We start from the raw sequence: 19328 nt of genomic DNA, 5'->3' as shown, positions 1-19328 counted from the left end.
GCCCTAGGCCTAGGGAAGGAGAAGGGGCTGCCAGCATATGCTGGAGAGGCAGCCCGGGCCTCAACTGGAGGTTGGGCCCTAGCAGTCAAGTCGTGAAACCCTCCAGGCAGGAGTGGTGGGGAAAGCAGAAAAGCCCTAGCTTCCTGACATGTCCCCACGTGCCTGCGGGAGAGGGCAATGGCTGAGCTCCCAGAATGGCAGGGCCGAGAGCAGCCTGGACAACAAGGAGCAGAGGGCAACCCACAGGTGTAGTGTAGGGTTGGGAAGACAGTGACAGCGGGAGGCCAGAACCGTCACCTCCAATGCACACCTAGCAGCAGATCTCCTTCCTTGCAGACAAAGGGCCTTGGGAAGGTGGCTCATGGGGCCAACCAGTTCCCCATGTGGGAGTCCTCAGATGCAGAGACCAGGAAGCCGCAGATGGAACCTGTAATCCAGGGGAATTGGGGTAAAGTGAGACCAAGAGCAGAACTCAGAATTGGATTCCCCAGCCCCACAGTCTGGGAAGAATGTGAAGAAAACATCTGAGCCAGCAGGGATCACCTAAGCCTCCCTTGGCCAAGGAGCAGACAGTAAAGGCTTTCCTGGAAAAAGGGGCATGCAGACCCCAACCTCACGACACCAACAGGATGGAAGCCTCGGGGAGGCCAGGGTGGTGGTGGCAGCAGGGGAGGAGCGCCTGGGATTCAGGGCCAGGCACAGGGCCACGGGGCAGCCTCAGGGATGAGGGGCTCCAGAAAAAGCACGAGGGCTGCCAGGTAAGAGCCGGGGATGAAGAGCAGGAGAGAGACTGGCCTGGCCACAGCGCCACTGGGACAGCTGCACTGGGCCTGTGTGAGGGTACTCAGAGGGGACAGGGGCCAGCTGGGGCCCAGGCAGGAAAACGGTGAGGGGCCGAGCGCTGGGTCATCCCAGAGAATCCCCACAGTTCAGCCAACTCCCAGGGAGGCAGGAAGGGAGCAGGAAACCCCATGGGCCACCAGAGCCAGCAGGACACAGCTCCTGTAGACATAGGCCACGGATGAGTGCCACGCTGTGATACCAGTCACAGGGAATAGCTCAGAACAAGGGAGTTCATTTAAAGCAAGCCATAACAATCCAGGCCGAATCCAGGGGCCTTCTGGAAGAGGGGTTGGTGGCAGCTGGAGAACGGGAGTCTGAGAAAAGGGCAGGCGGGCTCTGCCTCTAGGAAGCAAGGAGGCTGGGGCTAGGCGGTGGGCCCCAGGCTGCCCCGGAACAGAAGCTCGGGCGGTTCAGCCTGAGGTCACTGGATGCTGACCTGAGTGCCTCAGCCTGACCAGAGAGACAAGGCATCTCCTAAATCTGAGAAGGAGCAGGAGTGCTTCCTGGCTGTGAAAAAAATGAACAGCAGATGGTGGGAGGGCACCAGAGGAGCGGGTGGGGCAGGGGTCCAGGACAGGCTACCCAGGCTGAGCCCAGAGGAGAGAACCAGTGGGTCCCACAGAGACCCTGGACCCACCAATGACAGGAGCAGGAGGAGGCCAGCCTCTGAGACGCTGGGCCTGGGGCTGAGTGCCTGGAACCCTGCCTTCAGAGACTAAAGGAGGCCCTGAGAACCAGTGATCCCCCAAACCCCGCAGCCACAAGCGCTCATTTTAGGCTCACCTCTGGAAAGCGTTTATAATTGTTGCATCAGGGGGAGCTTGAGGGAGGGGAATATTCAGCTAAACGACTAAGCAGAAAAGGAAGTTCCTGGCCCAGCAGCCACGAGGGTCACCAGAGTCACCTTGGAACTGTCAACTCCTTCAAACCAAGCCCCAGCAGAGCTCAGGGAACTGTGCTGAGGACACCTAGCTTCCTTGGAGCCCTGCTGCGGGGAAGAACATTAAAGAAGCTGGAGAAGGAAGCCTGCCCGGGCTGGAGAGGGCCGGTGGTCGGTGAAGTCTGAGTTACAGATATCTTGGAAAAAAAGAATAAAGAAAAAGGAGGAAGAACTTACATACCAGCAGTTTAGCCCTTGGGCGAGGCTTGAGAAGTGCACCCCACTTAGAGGGCATGACACAGAAGGTGTCAAAGTGGGGTGCCTCTGGCAACTATGGTCCTGTTTACAGCACCCAGGCCCTTGTCCCACCTGAAATATCCAGTTCCTGGGGCCCAGCCAGCAGAGAAGCTTTAACCCAACATTGTCCACGAGGTACAGCCACACTTAGATACATTCGTCCAACAGATGGAGGAACACCCCTTCACCCCAGAAAAAATAACACGTTGATGCCATGAAAGGTCATCTTTTTGTCATCTATATTTTGTGTCATGATATCTGAGCACGTGTAGCGTTTCAGGTATTTGCGAATGTCCTCGAGCACTTACGAATAAATTGATTGTTTGTAAGTAAGGCATCAATTCAGAATTGGGGTTTTCTTTTAAGTAACGGCTCACGCGTTAAGATGCAAGCACTGGTGAAAATGTGTGGGCTCATGGCGTTTGCTCGGTTTTCAAATAATTGAAGTGTGCAGAAAGCGAAGCAGATACGCGACACTTACGACGTGGGGGGTAGCTAAGGACATTTCCCTAATTGCATTTGTAAACGGGATCAAAATTAGCCCAAAGCCCCAAAACATGCATGTTAAATGTGCTCCGTTTAGAAACAGAATCACTTCTGAGTTGAAATGAAAAGGCAAGGGTGTTTGCATTTGTAACATTAGGGAGTAAAAGTGACTTTCTAAGCCTAAGAACTGTTGCCGGATCTCCACCCACCGGAGCAAAGCCATTCCAGAGGACACTTCCACACTCCCAGGGGCCACAGGGCTCCCCCAGCCCAAGGCCGGCGGAGGCAGCAGAGGGGAAGGGCCTGGACTTGGACTCCCAAGGTTCATTGATCCCTTTGATCACCTCTTAAGTTTCCTGAGGAGTAGAATGAATCCTTCAACAGAAACAGCTCCTGCTGATGAGGAAAACAGGGACGCAGTGCGACAGGCAGGCAGCTGAGCAGAGGCTCCTGGAGGCCACGGTTGGGTCCAGGGACCATAGGGCAGCCCCAGCTGAGGGGCCTGAGGGGACAGAGGCTGTCAGGGCCCAGGCCCTACCTCTCTGAACCTCCCACAAATGTGTCCCACTGTCCTCCTCCTCCTCCCTTGGTGCAGGCTCACAGTGAAACCTCCCTCACGAAGGAGGCCTGGGACTGGCAGGAAGCAGAGCAAAGGAGGGACCCTGGCTGGCTGTGGCCCCCTTGGGATGGCTGCACTGAGTCTGTGTGAGGGCCCTTGGAAGGGACAGGCATCCAGCTGGCGCTCAGGCGGTAGAAGGTGAGCGGGCCCAGGCCCTGGGCCATCCCAGAGGGTCTCCAGAGTACAACCAACTCTTAATGGAGGCAGGCAGGGGGGCAGGAAAGCCCTGTGGGCCACCAGAGCCACTAGGACACAGCTCCTGAAGACCTAGGGCTGGGCTGAAGGCCACAGGGTGATATCAGGGAATAGCTCAGACCCACAGAGTCCAGAATATCCCATAGCAACCCAGGCTGAAGCCAGGCCTTCCTGGAGGAGAGTTTTGTAGCAATTGGAGAATAAGAGTCTGAGAAAATGGTAGGTGGGCTCTGCCTCTGGGAAGCAAGGAGGCTGGGGCTGGCAGGTGGGCCCCAGGCTGGCCCCGAGCAGAGGCTTGGGCGGTTCAGCCTGCAGTCACTGGACGCTGACCTGAGTGCCTCAGCCTGACCAGAGAGACAAGGCATCTCCTAAATCTGAGAAGGAGCAGAAGCCCCGAAGGACCAGAGAGGATCGCTTCCCCAGCCATGGAGAACCGCAGCAGATGGTGGGAGGGCACCAGAGGAGGGGTGGGCCAGGGGCCCAGGACAAGCTGCCCAGGCCAGGCGTGGAGGAGGCCCAGTGGGTCCCACAGAGACACTGGACCCACCATAGACAGGGGCAGAAAGAGGCTGACCTCAGAGACCGTGGTCACTGACGGGGTGCTTTTCTCCTGGGAGGCAGCTGAAGTCTAAGAATGCCCCCACATGGCCCTGCCTCTCTGTACAGGGCTCTGAATCCCGGGTGTGGGAGAGGCCCAGGGCAGCAGAAAAATAAAGTGAGAGCGCACAACAGAGGGATATCTAGGCTTTTGGGAAGGGAGGTCATCAGGCCCCCAAACCATCAGACGGCGTGGTGTCTGGGTGCACACGGACCCTGGAATTGAGTTTCCTGCTGGCCCCCTCTCTCTGGCAGACCCTCTTTTTTTTCCTTGACCGCAGGCAGTGACCCCCACCCTGTCCACTAAGCCTTAGCCCCATGAGTGGGGCTCCCAGTGGGAAGGCAAATGGGGAAAAGGGCACCGAGGGTCATGGCAGTGCAGTGTGGGAGGAATACAGCATAGACCGTGGCCCCGTAGCTTTAAATAAGAAATTTATTGCAAATATAGAAATTGATTCTCTCCATACAGGAATCTCCGAGTTGAGGAAAACAATTTCGTGCCATTCAGTTTTAAAACAGGAAATTGAGGGGAGGGAGAGGCAGATATAGGGAAGAGAAAATAAAGTTAACCCCCACCCCCAAAAGAAGAAAAGGAGAGGGTTCAAGGCCCTCAGAGGAAGGAAAGGTTCGTAACACAGCGAGGGTTCACAGGTTCAGAGCCCAGGGCCTGAGCCCAGCTCTGCAGGACCCAAACCAGGTGCCCAACCACAGCCAACTTGGGGACTGGCGGCTCCTGAGGGAGGGAGGGAGGGAGGGAGGGAAGTGTGGCCACCACTGCAGGAACTCCAAGCCCCTGTCCCAGCCCTGTGGTGGAGTGTGGAGTGGCAGAGGGGCAGGAGGAAGGAGGAGCAGGCCCAGACCATCCTGCCCACCCTACAGGACCCCCTTCCTCTCCTTCCTGCTCAGCAGGACTGCCTGACCTTTAGTGAGGCCTGAAGCCGCCTCTGGAGGCAAGCAGTATGGACCCTGGTTTTGTCTTAGAGGTGGGAAGTGGGAGACCCAGGGTCAGGGAAGGAGTGTGCCAGGATGGAATCTGAGCATGAGAGTTAGAGGAGGTCCCCTCTCCTGGGGCTCAGCCACCTTGTCAGACAGGAGAGGTGGCAATGGCGCCAGGCAAGGCTGCCCTAACCTTCACACTGGCTTCCACGGGCAAAGTAAGCCCCTCAGGGCCGAGCTTCCCTGGGCTCCCCGACAGCTTGGAGCCGTCCATCCACACTCAGGGAAAGGGGGCTCTGCTGGGCCAGGAATGGGCAGGGGCAGAGTAGTAGGGGACAGAGGCGGTGCCTGGGGGACAGGCAGCCACTGCAACCCCATTCCCTCTAGTCTCGTGTTCACACCCACCCACCCACCCACCCTTCTGGCTCCTCTTGTCATTCAGAGCTTGGCTGCCTGTCCCCCCATCCCACAAGGGATGCTCCCTGACCAGCCTTTCCCCTCCCCACCCCATCACCCTATTTTATTTTCTGCAAGGCCCCAGTCACTAGGGAGCATTGTGTTTATCCCTTCCCTGCACTTAGGCCCCTTATAAGCTGGGACCTGTCACTGTTGTCCTTCATTCCTGATGCCATCCCGGCCCTAGCACTGTCACTAACAAGTTTCTCGACTCTAGGTTTCCTTTCCTCTTCTTTCCTTCTCTGCACTTCTGTTCCACCCTCTGTGACATTTCCAGGAGGGAGTGGGGCAGGCGACCAACTTCCATTTGAGAACATGGGTGACTCTCGGCCAGCCTGACACTCCCCACTGCTGCTGCCCCAGCTGCCTCCCGGGGGCGATCCAGGCCTGGCCTTCCCAAGTGGGTCTTTTTACTCCCACCCTCCTCGCTCCCCTGACAGCCCTTTTCCCAGACCTACCCAGACACGGGCTCCCCAGCCTGGACACAGGCTGCCCCCACATGCCTCCTGCACTGCCCCAGGAGGGAAGCCCAGGTCAGGGATCTTTGGTGGGCAGAGAGAGACTGCTCCTGCCGCGGGGAGAAGCAAGGCTGGGACCCATGAGGAGGTTTCCCCACCAACCAGGCTTTCTTGTCTTCCTGCCAGACCTCTGTGTTTTGCTACTGGAGGGCCATAGGCTCCAACAGAGGGTTAGCTGCACCTGCTGTGCCCTCCAGGAAGGAGCAGACCCATTGTGCTACTTCCCAGAAACAGCTTCAGAGGAGATTCTCCAACAGAGGCAGGCAAGCCCAGGTGTGACCTCGTTCGGGCCCAAGGCAGGAGGCCTCCCCGCAGAGGTCCAGGGCATGGCACCCACACATCCCTCACTCCACCGGGCCCCCATCTCCCCTCCCTCCCTGCGGCCCCCCTGCCCTCTTCTCCTGGTGTCTGCCCTGCTGGCCTGCCCCAGACCACAGCCCAGTTCCACCATGCTCATCACCATCACAAACCCAGACCTTGGATGGCAGCGTTTTGTGAGTACTTCCCTCCCGCATGGGAAGAACTCACCCTGAACAGGACGTGGGACACAGATGCAGGCCAGCCTCCGGTGGGCTCTCCCCAAGCTGAGCAGTTGGGGCTCTGGCCTGGCTGGGAGGCCAGAGATCCGAGTCTTAGACCCTGCTCTGCCTCACAAAGAACCACATGAACTGGGTCTTCAAGGCCAGTTCCCCTCCTGGATCATCAGAGTCCTGCTCTTTGGAAGGGCCCCTGTCCCTGCAGTCAGGGAGTCTGAGGTCTGATAAGTATCTTCACACAAAAAGGATGGGGAAATGGCAAGCACAGGCCCCTAACTCCTGCTGCCGGGAACCCTCGCTGGGGCCCAGCCCAGGCGTGCTGCTTCTTCACATGGGTTCCTTTCTCAAAGCCCCCACCCTCTCCATGAAGACCCCCACGAAGCCCCAAGCTCCTGGCCTCCTATACTCAGTAGTGTGACTGATCCTCCACCCCAGCTGGCCAGCCAAGTCACCAGGCCCCCGTCTGGGAGCCCTGATTTCCTCATCTGCAAAACGGGAACAAGCGGGACGGACGGACAGTCCCTTCCACCGGGACATGAGCCCTTGAGGAGGCTTCCCTGGGGCTGCCCTCCCTGGCATGGAGGAGGGGAAGGAACTTGGGAAAAGCAGATGGCAGTGGAGAGAGGGAGGAAGGAAGGGAGGTGGCACTTGGGACCAATGCTCAGATGCACAGGAGATGGGTGTGGGGCAGGGCTGTGTCTTGGTGGCACCTGTTTTGGGTCTGTTTTTGCAGAGCTGACCCCTCCCTGGGTTTCAAGAGCTGCTCGTCAGATCACAACAGACAGAATGTGGGAAAGCAGGGCATCAGAGAGGGGGCAGGGGAGTCTGGACAAACTGGCACATACACGACAGATGTTTGCTCAGAAAAATACAGTAAAATCATCATGCAAATATAACAGGGAGTCTGCTTCCTCACAACCCTGGCTTCTCTGCCTGCTTGCTTTTCTCAGTTGTGCCGACTGGGTGTGAGGAGGGGTTGGAGGGCAGGTTTTGGGGGCCGGGGGAGGGAGGTCTGCTCCGCGTATCCATGCCGCCCCCTCCCCTCCTCGCCCGGGGAGAACAGTCTTTTCTTGCAAATGTCACCCTCAAAGTGAGCCCTGGGCTTCGTTAACCCCAAAGTTCGTGTGAGAGAGGTACTTAGCTGAGCCCGAGCCTCCTAGCCCTCTGCTGTCCTCCCCCACCCCCTGCCCCCAGCAGGAAGGTCGTTGGGGTCCCCAGGGGATGGCACTAGCTTTCCTGGTCAGAGCCCCTGCCCACCAACAGTGCTGGTCTTGGACCCATTCCCGTGCCTGCCCTCACCCCTCAGTCACACTCCCCAAATCCCAGGAAACCCATGTGGGCCACAGGCCCTAGACTGGGAGTCTCTGGCAGGGGCGTGGGGAGAGCCGAGGCCCCCCAAGCTGAGGTGGGTGGGAGCCAAGAGACATGTCGCTAGGCGGGCAAAGCTGCTAGTAGAGGCATCCCCACACCCCGCTGGGCCAGCTCCCACCCAGAGGTGAAGGATGATGGACTCCGGCCCATCAGCATCCTGACTGGTCAAGACCCCAGTCTCAGGACCCCAGATTTGCCTCCCAAAAGAGCTGGCCCCAGGAGCTGCTGCCAGCCCGGCCCTCCCTCACCACCCTCAACACCCTCTGCCACCGCCTACACAGAGAACCCCGGAGCCCAACGGTCACTCTGGGCACCAACTGCCAGGCACAGGGTTACCATGGTGACAGAGGCTGGCTGGGAGGGGGTGGGGCACCACGAACCCAGCCTGCTCCCCAACCCTCTCTCGGGTGGGGAGCCTCACTGTTTGTGCTTTGTTTGATGTTGGGTGGGGGGTCAGAAAGAGGGGAGTGGCCATTGCCATGGAAACATGGGAGCCCCTCTAGCCAGGGGGCCAGGCCTGGATAAGCAGCCCAGAGGGGGTGGGTGAGAAAGCCCTCCTTCCCCTGGTGGGTGGCTGAGACAGGAGCCGAGATCCCACGATGGGGTCGGGCAGGTGGGGACACAGGCCATGGGGACAGGCCGGAAGTCCCCCATGACAGCTCCTCCCTGCAGCCCTCCAGGCATCACAGTGCACCGCTGCCCTTCTGCGGTGAGCAGGGGTCTCGGAGGACCAGAGAAGCTGGGGCCGGGGGCCTGCACCTGAGATGTCCTGGGAGCTGGCCTGCCCGCCACACACCCCACTCTTCCCAGGCCACGTGGAAGACACTTGAAGTGGGCTGGTGGAATGTCGCCCTGCCTCGGCTCCTTTCCCGTCAACAGGACCCTCTCCCTTCTCCCGGGTGCCAGCATAGGGGGCAAAAGCCCCCCAGGATTCTGAATCACAGCTGCACGCTCTGGGGGCACTGCCATGTGGCTTTCTAGGAAGAAAAAGCACCTGCCTGATTCTCAAATCCCTCAGCCCCAAGGGACCACAGCTTCGGAAAGGGATGTGGGGTGGGCACAGGGTGGGCAGGGGTCCACAAGGGGGCTGCGGGGGGTTCCAGGACAGCACTGGGCTGGGAAGTTGGGAGACTTGAGGCTAAGCTGCTGTGTGACCCTGGGGTTGTCAACTCCCTTCTCTTGGCCTCAGTTTCCCCCTCTCTAAAGTGGAAGGAGACATTGCCTGATGTCTGTCTAATGCTAAATCTGCAGGTGACTTGACCCCCAGCTTGGGAGGGGACCCTCTCCCTGCCCCAGAGGGGCTTCAGTCCCTCTCTACTCCAGCCTTCTTGGTCCCCACACCTGTTTCTAGCCCCAGACCCCCAGGCCCCACACTCTCTTGGCTTCCTTCCTCCCCCTGCCGGCCCCCGGCCCTGCACACCCCAGCAGAGTCCCTGGGCAGCACAGTAAAGACGACTGGTTTCGGTATCAGTTTGTAAACTTTAAGGAAAATGTGTCTCTGTTTTCCTGTCCGTTATTGTCGGATGTTGGTTTGTTCACAGTCGGGTGGTGGTCAGGTGTGTGTGTGCGTGCGTGCGTGCGGGTCTGCATGTGCGTCCTCTCCTGGGCCTTGGCCCCCGAGTCTGCTCCCCGCCCTGGCCGCCTGGACCCTTCCCCAAAAAGGCCCCCAGCCCTCTGGCTCCGACCTCACCAGGGAGGAAGGGGGCATCACAGCTTCTGCTGGGCCGAGACCCCCTTCCAGTAATCGAGGATGTCATGCAGATCCTCGTCCTTGGCGAACTGGACCTTCTTGCGCAGGGCGTGACCGGCAGCCATGTACACCTCCTCCCGGTGGTGCTTCTTGTAGGGCCGGAAGCGCTCCCAGATCTTGTGCGTGCTCTCGGATGAGTACTCGGGGCTGGAGGAGTACCCTGAGTAGTAGTGTCTGGGGGAGAGCTGCGAGTAGGCGGAGTCACGCTTGGAGCGGGTCAGCGGCTTGAGGAAGGACACGCGCTGGCTCAGGCTGTCGGCACCCTCCTCGTAGTACAGGGCGGGAAAGCTGTGCCGGTGCTCGCTGCAGTGGTAGGCTGGCTTCACTTCCAGGTGGTGGATGCCCCCGCCCCCGCCGCTGCCCCCACCGCTGCCCGCCGGCACCAGCGGGAGCCGGTCCAGCGGGCTGTTGAGGGGGCTGCCCTTCTCGATGTACTTGGAGTCGCCCTTAGCCAGCCCTGTGGCGGCCGGATGGTCAGGCACGTCCAGGCTAAAGACCTTGGCGCTCTTGATGGAACCACCAGACGACACGCTGCAGGTCTTGCGGGTCACGGCCGCGTCGGCGCTCAGCTGGCGCTGTAGTGGGTGGTGGGAGCTCTCCTTGTAGGGAGGCGAAAGGAAGCTGGGCCGCTCCAGGGCCCCGGGGGCAGTGGCCGAGGAGGCGGCAGCAGCTGCAGGGAGGGACTGGCACTCGAAGGCCAGCTCGGGGTCCCCACTGCTGCTGCCGCCTCCCAGAAAAGAGGCCGAGTCCAGCTTAAGAGCATCAATGCAGTTGTTAATGATCTGGTTGACCTTGTCCACCTCTTTGGCAATGGTGGAGATCTCTGCAGCCGAGCCCTGGCCGTTCTCGAGGTCCGGGAGGTCATCCTCGGGCCGAGCCAGACTGTCCCCGCCGGTGCCTGTGCGCACCTCGATATAGTTGCCTTTGGTGGCTACCTTGGGTGTGTCCAGCCCGGCCTCCAACCCCTTGGCTGTAGGCAGCTTCTCCCCGATCATGGAGGGGATGGAGGCCATGCGAGACACGGGCAGCACGGGAGGCTCGCCCAGCTTCTGGGCAGCGTGCACAATGGAGCCGGCATCCACATCAGCCCCGTAGCGCATCTCCAGGATGGTCTTCTTGACGTTGACAGACTTCTGCTTCTCCTCCTGCATGCGCCGCTTGCGCAGGCAGTAGTACACGGCTCCCAGCACGATAACCATGCCGAAGAGGCAGCCCAGGATGGTCATGATGTAGTGGGTGGTGGTGGAGGTGCTGGGTGCCAAGTCTCCGGGGACGGGGTCCCGCGTGGTGAAGGTCAGGCAGGTGTGGTTGAAGCGGCGGCTATTGCGCAGCGAGGTCACGCAGAAGGTGTACTCAGTGTGCGCCCGCAGTTTGTCCAGCGTCACGATCTCCTTCTTGTTCTTGAGGGTCATGACGTCGGAGAAGTAGCTGTTGTTGTACTGCACCAGGATGTACATCTTGCTGTAGGGGTGTGGGATGATGACCACCAGGGTGGCCGAGGTGAACGTGACGTGGTGCAGCTTGATGGCTGGCCCTGCTGACGCATCCGTGGTGGACGAGGCCGGCGGCTCCACCGAAAGGATCTCGTCGGGGTTGAAGCCCGAGTTCTCATCTGGCTCCCTCTGGGCGTCGGTGGAGTATGGCGTGGGGTGGCTCACGGGCCGGGCGGGCAGCGAGCCGTTCCGACACTTGGCCTGGAGTACGGTGATGGCGTTGAGGCTGTGGTAGGGCCGGGGCACCAGCAGCGGGTACCCGGCAAACTCCCGCGGCGACTCGCACTGCAGGCGGTCGTAGTTCTTGGTGACGTTGTTGAAGACCACGAGCCAGGCCAGGAAGCCGAAGAGGTCGCACTCACAGTTGAAGGGGTTGCCGGCCAGCTCACACACCATCAGGCTGGCGAGGCTGGCAAAGGTGGCGCCGTCCAGGCGGCTGAGGCGGTTGGAGGACAGGTCGATGCTGATGAGGCTCGGGCACTCGGAGAAGGCGGTGGGCGTCACCACCTCGATGAGGTTGTGCTGGACAAAGAGGAACTGCAGGCGGCTCATGCCGCGCAGCATGCCCTCCGTCAGGTTGCTGAGCTTGTTGTAGCCCAGCTGCAGGACCTGCAGGCTCGACTGGCCCAGGAAGGCACCGTCCTCGATGTAGGAGATCTCGTTCTTGGTGAGGTTGAGGTCGGTGAGGTTCCCAAAGCGGTTGAGCGAGGAGTAGAGCACAGCTTTCAGCTTGTTCTCGTTGAGCCGCAGGTCATGCACGGTGCTGTTGATGTGCTGCGGGATGGTCTCGTAGGGCGGCTGGTTCTGGCTGCAGATGGCCAGCCACACGTAGCCCTTGTCGCCCTCAATGAGCCAGCAGTCGGCACGCACGGCACCCGGCCGGCACACGCACAGCAGCACCGCCGCGCACAGCCCCAGGCGCAGCATGGCGCTGGCCTCGGAGTGAGGGGCCGGGGCAAGGTAGGGGATGCCTAGCGGCCAGAGGCTGGGGCTGGCAGTACAGTCCTCCCTGGGGCCGCCACCATCTTGGGGGCGACCCCCAGCACGGGGGCCCCAGGCAAGGTGGGTACAGCTAGTGCCAACTGCTGGGGGTCTTCTAGGGTGCTACGGCAGGCACTACGCCTGGCTGAGGCTGGGGGTGGGGGCCCCACAGCCTGCTCCCCACCGCAGTGTTGCTCCTTGTCTCCTGCTAGGAAGGTGCAAGGGTTCTCAGGGCTTGACTTCCTCTCCCTCCTCCTCCTCCTCCTCCTCCTCCTCGTCTTCCTCCTTGGCTTCCGGGCTCAGAACTTCAGATGATTCCCACAGGAGACTGGAGAGCGCCACACTGAGCCGGGAGTGAGAGAGATGGGGGCAGGAAGGAAGAGACCCATCTGCACCTGGTTCCTGAAAGGCAGCATCGACAGCGGGTGACAGATCAGTGTGAGGGCTCAGAGCAGCCCCGTCAAGCTCCAGCGCAGGCCCCCCGTCCCTTCTCCACACCCCGTCCCAGGGCCTCTGTGCCAGCAAGCACTCTGGGGTCCCTGTTACATCAAAGAAGCAGGGGGTTGGTGGGTGGCAAGAGGCAGGAGGGGGCCCAGGGCTGGGATGGAGGGAGACAGAAGAACAGGGGGAGTAGGGGCAGAGACTGAGGACCATGGGCACAGAAGGGACACTGGAGAGGAACAGGTGGGCACAGGTGCAGACACACACCCCCAGCACCCTGGAGGCCACGCTCATCCCCCCACCTGCACAGAGACCCACATGCCCCCACGAGCCAGACCTCCATGGCATGCACACGCAGACAGCTACACACACGCACAAGCACACCTACAATCTGCACACAACAAGCAGGCCCATACGCACGTGTCCACATACCCAAGCAGGCACCCCTGAATCCACATAAAGAATTAAGAAGCCCAGCAAAATGCCTCCTTTCCTCCATGCCCAAAGATAAATAATTCATTTGTTGTGTAACTGCTCTTGTTCCAAAAATAATTCCCTTGTCTCAGCTTCCATGGGGGAGGGGGAGCAGAATATCACAGCTGTGGGGCCCCCCAAGCAGGGGGACACAGAAGCCGGGGTCTCCCACAGTGGGAGGGCGTGGGGAGACCTCATCTCACGGGCAGAGCAGAGCCAAGGGAAAGAAAGGCCAGCCTCTGGGAGGCCAGAGGTGCCCCAGTATCATCTCCCCAAAGTGCCTTCCCTGGAGCACCTTGATCCTTGGGAGGGGGCCAGCCTTCTGGAGTAGCATGGCTGAGGCCTGGCTCCCCTTCCATGGCTGGAGAGTCAGAGGCCCAGAGAGGGACAGAGTTGCCCCAACTAACACAGCACAGCCTAGACCAGGATCAAGGTTCCTAAGGCACTGAGCCCAAGTCAAAAGTCAGGAGGCCTGGAGCACCACATCTGCTCAGCCCAATTAGCTAGGTAAACCACAACATCTTCTATTTCCACAGCTACAAAGTGGGTCCCTTTCTGGCCCACTTGATGGGGGAGAAGAAGCAGGGGACTCATGCTGCCCATTTCCAAGATGCAGAAGGGCAGGGGAGGCACCACGGGGGTCACAGCGGCAGACCATCTGCATCAACCCTCACTTTCCAAGTGGGGAAACTGAGCCACAGACTCAGGGGAGACTTGGCCAGGTTGCCCAGCAAACTGGACACAGCCCCTTGGACAGATCCCAGCCCCAGCCCCCACCCTGTGCTCTCAACTATGGAAACAGCCCAGTTCTCCCTCCCTCTGCCCCGGGCAGGGGCCAGGGATGTGAAGACTAGGTCTGAGAAATCCACGTTTGGACACAGAAAGCCAGAGACTGTTCACAAGAGCCACCTCTGCCTCTCTCTCCTCCTCCTCCTGGGAAAGTCCAGGAAAGAGTGCTTAAAAAAATTTTTAAACCTTTGCCATTAAAGCAAAACCAATTTACAGCACTGAGCCCCAGAGGGCTGGAACAGAGGAAAGGGAAATGGGTCCGGGGGGCGGGGGTTAATCCCACAGGAAGTCTGAGGTGGGGATGCTGACAGGTGAACAGGGAGTCCAGATGGCCCGCTGGACTAAAGGCTGACGCTACGTTAGAGGCAGTCAGAGACCGTCAGAGGCTGTGATGATCTGGACCTCTGAGGCCAGCCTCACACCTCCCCAGTCGCTACAGAACCAGCTTGGGGGCGCCACAAGGCAGCCAGGCAGGAAGGGGTGCCCAGGCAGCAGACAGCAGCTCTGTCCTTGACTGTGCTATGCAAAGGTCTCAGGGCTGCAGAGACCTTGGCCCCCATCCAGCAGGGCCACTGGCTCCTGGGGGACCCCAGGCCAGTTCTACCCCTCTCTGAGCCTCAGTTTCCCCGCCCACAGGTAGCAAGGTTGTACTGGAAGAGGCTGAGTCTCCATGTTTGCCACTTCAGAGATCCACAAGCCGGCCTGTCAGAGAACCCTTGTCTGCTCCAATGCAGTCCCTCGTCCTCATCGGGGAATGTCTGGGGACCGCATTTGTATGCAGGTGCACACACAGGTGGCTCAGAGTGCTGATGCAGGGGTGTGCTGACGTGTACAAGTCGAGGATGTGCGGGCAGGCGCGTGTGCACACGTCCTGTGCATCAGCTTCGGGGGCATGTGCTTGTGTGTAGAGGGGCAGGAAGGTATGTGTGTCGGGGACATCCCAGAGAATGCAAGCACCCATCTATGTTATACTTGGCATGTTTAAGTACATGTGTGTTCTGTGTGTTCTACACATGTGTGTGCCTACATGCAACTCCAGCCCCACTCCTCATATCTGAGTTGCTCAAACCAGCATCCCCACAGCCAGACCCAGGGTATTGGGCAAAGCCAAGCTGTCTGGAGCCTTGGGAAAGCCCAGGCCCTGCCAAAGGATGCGAAGAGGCTGAGTGTGGAGGGGCGTGGGAGAAGAGGCCCACGTGGGAGGGGAGCTAGTCCCCCCACCAGCTCTTCCCAAAGAGTCCAGGGTGGGCAGAGGCCCTCTGTGCCCCAACCCCAGCCACTCCAAGCTCTGCCCACCCGAGCCTCAAGGTGACCTGCCTGTGGCCCTTTCTCCTCTTCCTCCTGGTCTCCAGGATGGCTTGGGCTGGGCCGAGCTCCCACCCACCTCCGTGACTCAGACGGAACTGGGAGGAGGCCTCCCATCACCCTGTCCCAGGTGCGTCAGCTGCCCAGTCCCCATCCCCGGCTGCCTGCCTGCCACCCGTGGAGACCTGACGCAGCCAGGGAGGGAACAGAGAGGCCGAGGCAGAGAAGGCGCTGACAGCAGCACTTGGCCCCCAGCCCAGCTGTTCTGTTCACGCACTCAAGGTGTCGGGGGTGGGGGCACCAGCCTGTCCTCTCAGGTCTGAGGCTGAGGGTCCAGCGGTCACATGGCCAAGGTCATGCCCTTCCCCTCCTCCCATGAGGGTGGTCCTCCCACACACACAGCAGGGGGGACAGGGCAGCACCTCACATACCCAAGTGGTGAGAGACGGGAAGAAGGGGGGGCTGCAGGGAGGAGGCGAGGACTGAGAATGGTGGAAAAGCAAAAATATCAAGACAGCCGAGCAGACAGACAGAGGAGGAGAGAAAAGGAGAAAGTGCGTCTGAGACAGAGGCACCAATGGCAGTGAGCTATCTAGATGACAGACGGGGGGCGTGGGGGACATGGGCACCTGCTTCCCTCCCTCAGCCCAGAGGCCCGGCAGACAATTGACACCTGGTCTGGCTGAACCACTGGAATGCAGCCTGTGACCAGCCCAGAGGGAGGGGGGAGCAGCGGAAGCAGCTGTGGGGCGCAGAGGCCTCTTCTGCCCAGAGCCCGGTGGCACAGCCCAGGAGGGGTGCGGCCATGCAGGCAAGCAGGCATCGGGGGTTGGCGTGTTCTGGCAAAGAGCAGTGCTCCTGTGCCCTGGCCTGACTGGACCCCTCCCCTAGAGCGTTTCTCCCTTCAGGCCCCAAGTGCCCCACCAGCAGCTCTCTTTAAGGGGCGCTCTCTCCTTCCAGCACAGAAGAAACAGCTGCACAGCCAGGGTGCATGCCATTATCGGGGGTTCCCGGTCTGCAGGCTGCATGCTGTAGGACGTCCCCTCTCGTGGGGACATTGGTGGGCAGAGAGGAGAGTCAGTGAGACCTCACAGCATTTGCTGCTCTGAGGGCAGAGCTGGTGGTGCAGGAGTCTCATTTCAGAGCTGGGCAGGACCGCAGATCCCAGAGTCACTCTAGGCAAATGCCTCCCCTCTCCGGGTAGTCAGCTGCCCAGTGATCCCGCTGGGTTTGCGCCCTTTCCGCCCGGGTGCTCCAAGGTCCTGGGCCCCTCGCTGGACTCAGAACTGGGAAGACAAGGAGTGCTGGCTCAGCCCCACTCCTGCCCCCCTCGGAGGGCAAGCCTGGCACAGCGCCTGGCCTCTGTGAATGACAGCTGCTGTTGTTAACGGGGGTTTTATCGTTATTTCTTCACAACCCTCATCACCTAAGATCAGGGTTCCCCTGGACTCAGGCTCGCTGAACCTCGGGGTCACATCCTCTCGGCCCCCCACTATAGGTTGACTCCCAAGCTTCCCTGTCAGAGGAGCGTCTGGACCCGCGACCCAGGGAGAGCCCCCACTGCACTGTGGCGTGCGGCAGGGGTTGAGGGGTGTTGGGCTAACTCCCCAGGGTGGGTGAGAGGGTGAACAGAACAAGGCCAGCTGGGGATGCAGGCAGCGGAGGTCAGCAGGGAAGACGCAGACCCGACCAGCTCTGAGAACCTGGGTAAGCTGCAGGCCCTCTCCGAGCCTCAGTTTCTCCCCGTGTGGCAAGGTGAGTACCACCCAACTCCAGAGTTCCCCCAAAATCCCAAGACATGACAGACACACACACGCTCAGTCCAGGGCAGGAGGCCCCACAAACACAGCACCCCAGGCTCCCGCTTGTGTGGCCACACTCTTGCAGGGACACCCGTCAGCTCCAGGAGCAGGTGGGGGAAGCGCAGTCTGTGTCCTGGCCTCCTAGGAGCAGGGACGTGAGGCTCGGCCAGGGAAATCTCATTTGCAGCAGCTCATAAGCCCTGGCACAGGCTCTTCCCTGAGCCAGGCTGGCCAAGGCTCCCGGAGGTGTCATTGTCACCATCCGTGTCAATGCCATTACTGAGGATTAGGAGGACCGAGGACTCCTGGGGCCCAGCCACATCCCTCAGGTAGGTGGCCGCCTCACCCCTCGCTGCTGGAACCCTAGCACCAGGCCAGGAACTCTGCCCTCAGGGACAAAGCCTGCCACCCCCCGGGGAAGAGACTCAAGCCGGGGGTCTGAACACCGGTCTTGTCACTGCCTAGAGCTCCTTGGAGCTCCCTTGTCATGGAGCTCCCTGGGCCTCAGTTCCTTGTCTGTAAAATGGGAGGATGATACCTTCGCCATGGAACTACCGTTCGGTAAGTTAACTGTTTGGATTTCCAGCGCAATGAGCTCTTGCTGCAGGGCATAGATGGTGAGGGGAAGGGTCCTGGGATTGAATGCTGAGCTGTGTGGACTTCAGGCACATTATCTAACTCCTCTGGGCTTCAGTCTCCTGGCCTCTAAGATAGTCATATACCCCTTATCCAGTGCTCCTTTGTGTCTGACATTTGATGTTCCTTGAATCTTATATCAACTCCACACAGCTGGTGCTGTCAGCCTCATCTTACAGATGAGAAGACAGAGGCTCTCTCCTCCCCGGCTTCCCTCCAAAGGGCTGGGACCATGGCAGGGGCGGGACATGCACTGAGCCAGTCTACTGGGTTTCCTGCCCCTGTCAGAGGAAAGCGTGCAAAGGGGAGTTGTCCACAAGCCTCGAGAGACTTCGATGTTTCCATCAATCAGGAAGTACTGATTCCAGGCCAGCTGTGCTCCTCAAACCCCTAGGCACGCTTCCACCCCAGGACCTTTGCTCTTCTCTCTGCCTGGAATGTTCTTCCCCCAGAATCCCCATAATCTACTTCACTGAGATCTCTGCTCAACCGCTCCCTGCCCCTGACCCCCGCCTTCTCTGGCCCCCCAGTCTGAGATAACTCACTCCTCACCCAACCCAGGCTTCGGTCCCCTGACAGCAGCCAGCACTACCTGATGTCACTTAATTCTTCATCACCGCCCTGCCTTGCCCCACCCCCAGCAGAAAAGCAAAGCAGGATTTGACCTTGTTCACTGCTGTAACCCCCATGCCTAGAACAGGGTCAGACGTACAGCAGGTTCTCAGGGCGTGCTGTGTGCAATGAGAGCTCCAGGCTAGGGACGGTGGGGAGATCCTAGAGCCCCTGACTCCGCTGAGTCAGAATCTTCAGTATCAGAGGGAGAAGCCCCCCCGTGATGGGGTGCTCATGATGGGGCACAAACTGTGCCGAGCCTTCCTTTTAGCCTCACGGCCCTCCTTACGCCTCCCATTTTACAGGCGAGGAACTGAAACTCAGAGAGGTGCAGTGATGCACCCAAGACCACACAGCCAAGAACCCAGGCCAGCCTGAGCTCGTGGAACCAGCAGACTTTCCAAGACTCCTCCCTGGAAGACGATGTCCCGTCACCTGCAGACCTCCAGTAACAGGGCTCTCAGCACCCACCTAAAGCTACTGGGTCTCCTTTTTTGTTTCTTTTCTTTGCTCGCTGCAGCCTCTGCCTCCAGGGTTCAAGTGATTCTCCTGCCTCAGCCTCCCGAGTAGCTGGGACTACAGGCGCACATCATCACGCCCAGCTAATTTTTGTATTTTTAATAGAGATGGGGTTTCATCACGTTGGCCAGGATGGTCTCCATCTCTTGACCTTGTGATCCACCCGCCTCGGCCTCCCAAAGTGCTGGGATTATAGGTGTGAGCCACCGCACCCGGCCTTTTTTTTTTTTTTTTTTTTTTTTTTTTTTGAGACAGAGTCTAGCTAGCTCTGTCACCCAGGCTGGAGTGCAGTGGCACGATCTCGGCTCACTGCAACCTCTGCCTCTCGGGCTCAAGCAATTTTCGTGTCTCAGCCTCCCAAGTAGCTGGGACCATAGGCACATGCCACCACGCCCAGCTAATTGTTTTGTATTTTTCGTAGAGACGGGGTTTCACCACGTTGCCCAGGCTGGTCTTGAACTCCTGAGCTCAAGCGATCCACCCACCCACGACTACCAAAGTGCTGGGATTACACCCAGCCATCGTACCCGGCCCTGATTCCCTTCTTGAACAGCTCTGATTGCTAGAAATTTCTTCTTCTATTGCAAAGCCAAGTCTGGCTCCTTGTGCCTCTGTTCATGGGTGCCACCGCGCTCTCTGGAGCCACTAGGGATGAGGCCAGTACCCCATAAAGACCCTTCTGACATCTCCTGGTCTGTTATCGCTGTTTATCCAAGCTAAACAGCACTGCGTCCTCTACCTGCTCTTCCTCCGCTGTGGTGTCAAGTCCCTCCTGCCCTTGGGTACAGCTGC

The 19328-nt window shown here is 59.6% G+C and overlaps 1 protein-coding gene across 2 annotated transcripts in view; it reads right to left on the bottom strand.

Moving 5' to 3' along the window:
- Window positions 1-4332: 4332 nt before the first annotated feature.
- The window catches only part of ELFN2 (extracellular leucine rich repeat and fibronectin type III domain containing 2), a 59860-nt gene continuing 44864 nt past the window's right edge, over window positions 4333-19328 (bottom strand). The window contains exon 3 of one of the 2 annotated variants that reach the window (XM_055252266.2): window positions 4333-12360. In XM_055252266.2, the coding sequence (XP_055108241.1) occupies window positions 9442-11904 (2463 nt within the window). In that variant the 5' untranslated portion in view covers window positions 11905-12360 and the 3' untranslated portion in view covers window positions 4333-9441. The remainder of the gene's footprint in view (window positions 12361-19328) is intronic. The other variant, XR_008652426.2, reaches the window with a different exon arrangement.

Source organism: Symphalangus syndactylus, chromosome 18 (assembly GCF_028878055.3).
Source record: "Symphalangus syndactylus isolate Jambi chromosome 18, NHGRI_mSymSyn1-v2.1_pri, whole genome shotgun sequence".
Classification (NCBI taxonomy): Eukaryota; Metazoa; Chordata; class Mammalia; order Primates; family Hylobatidae; genus Symphalangus; species Symphalangus syndactylus.
Note: the sequence above shows the minus strand (reverse complement) of the source record. Positions and strands in the feature narration are given on the sequence as shown.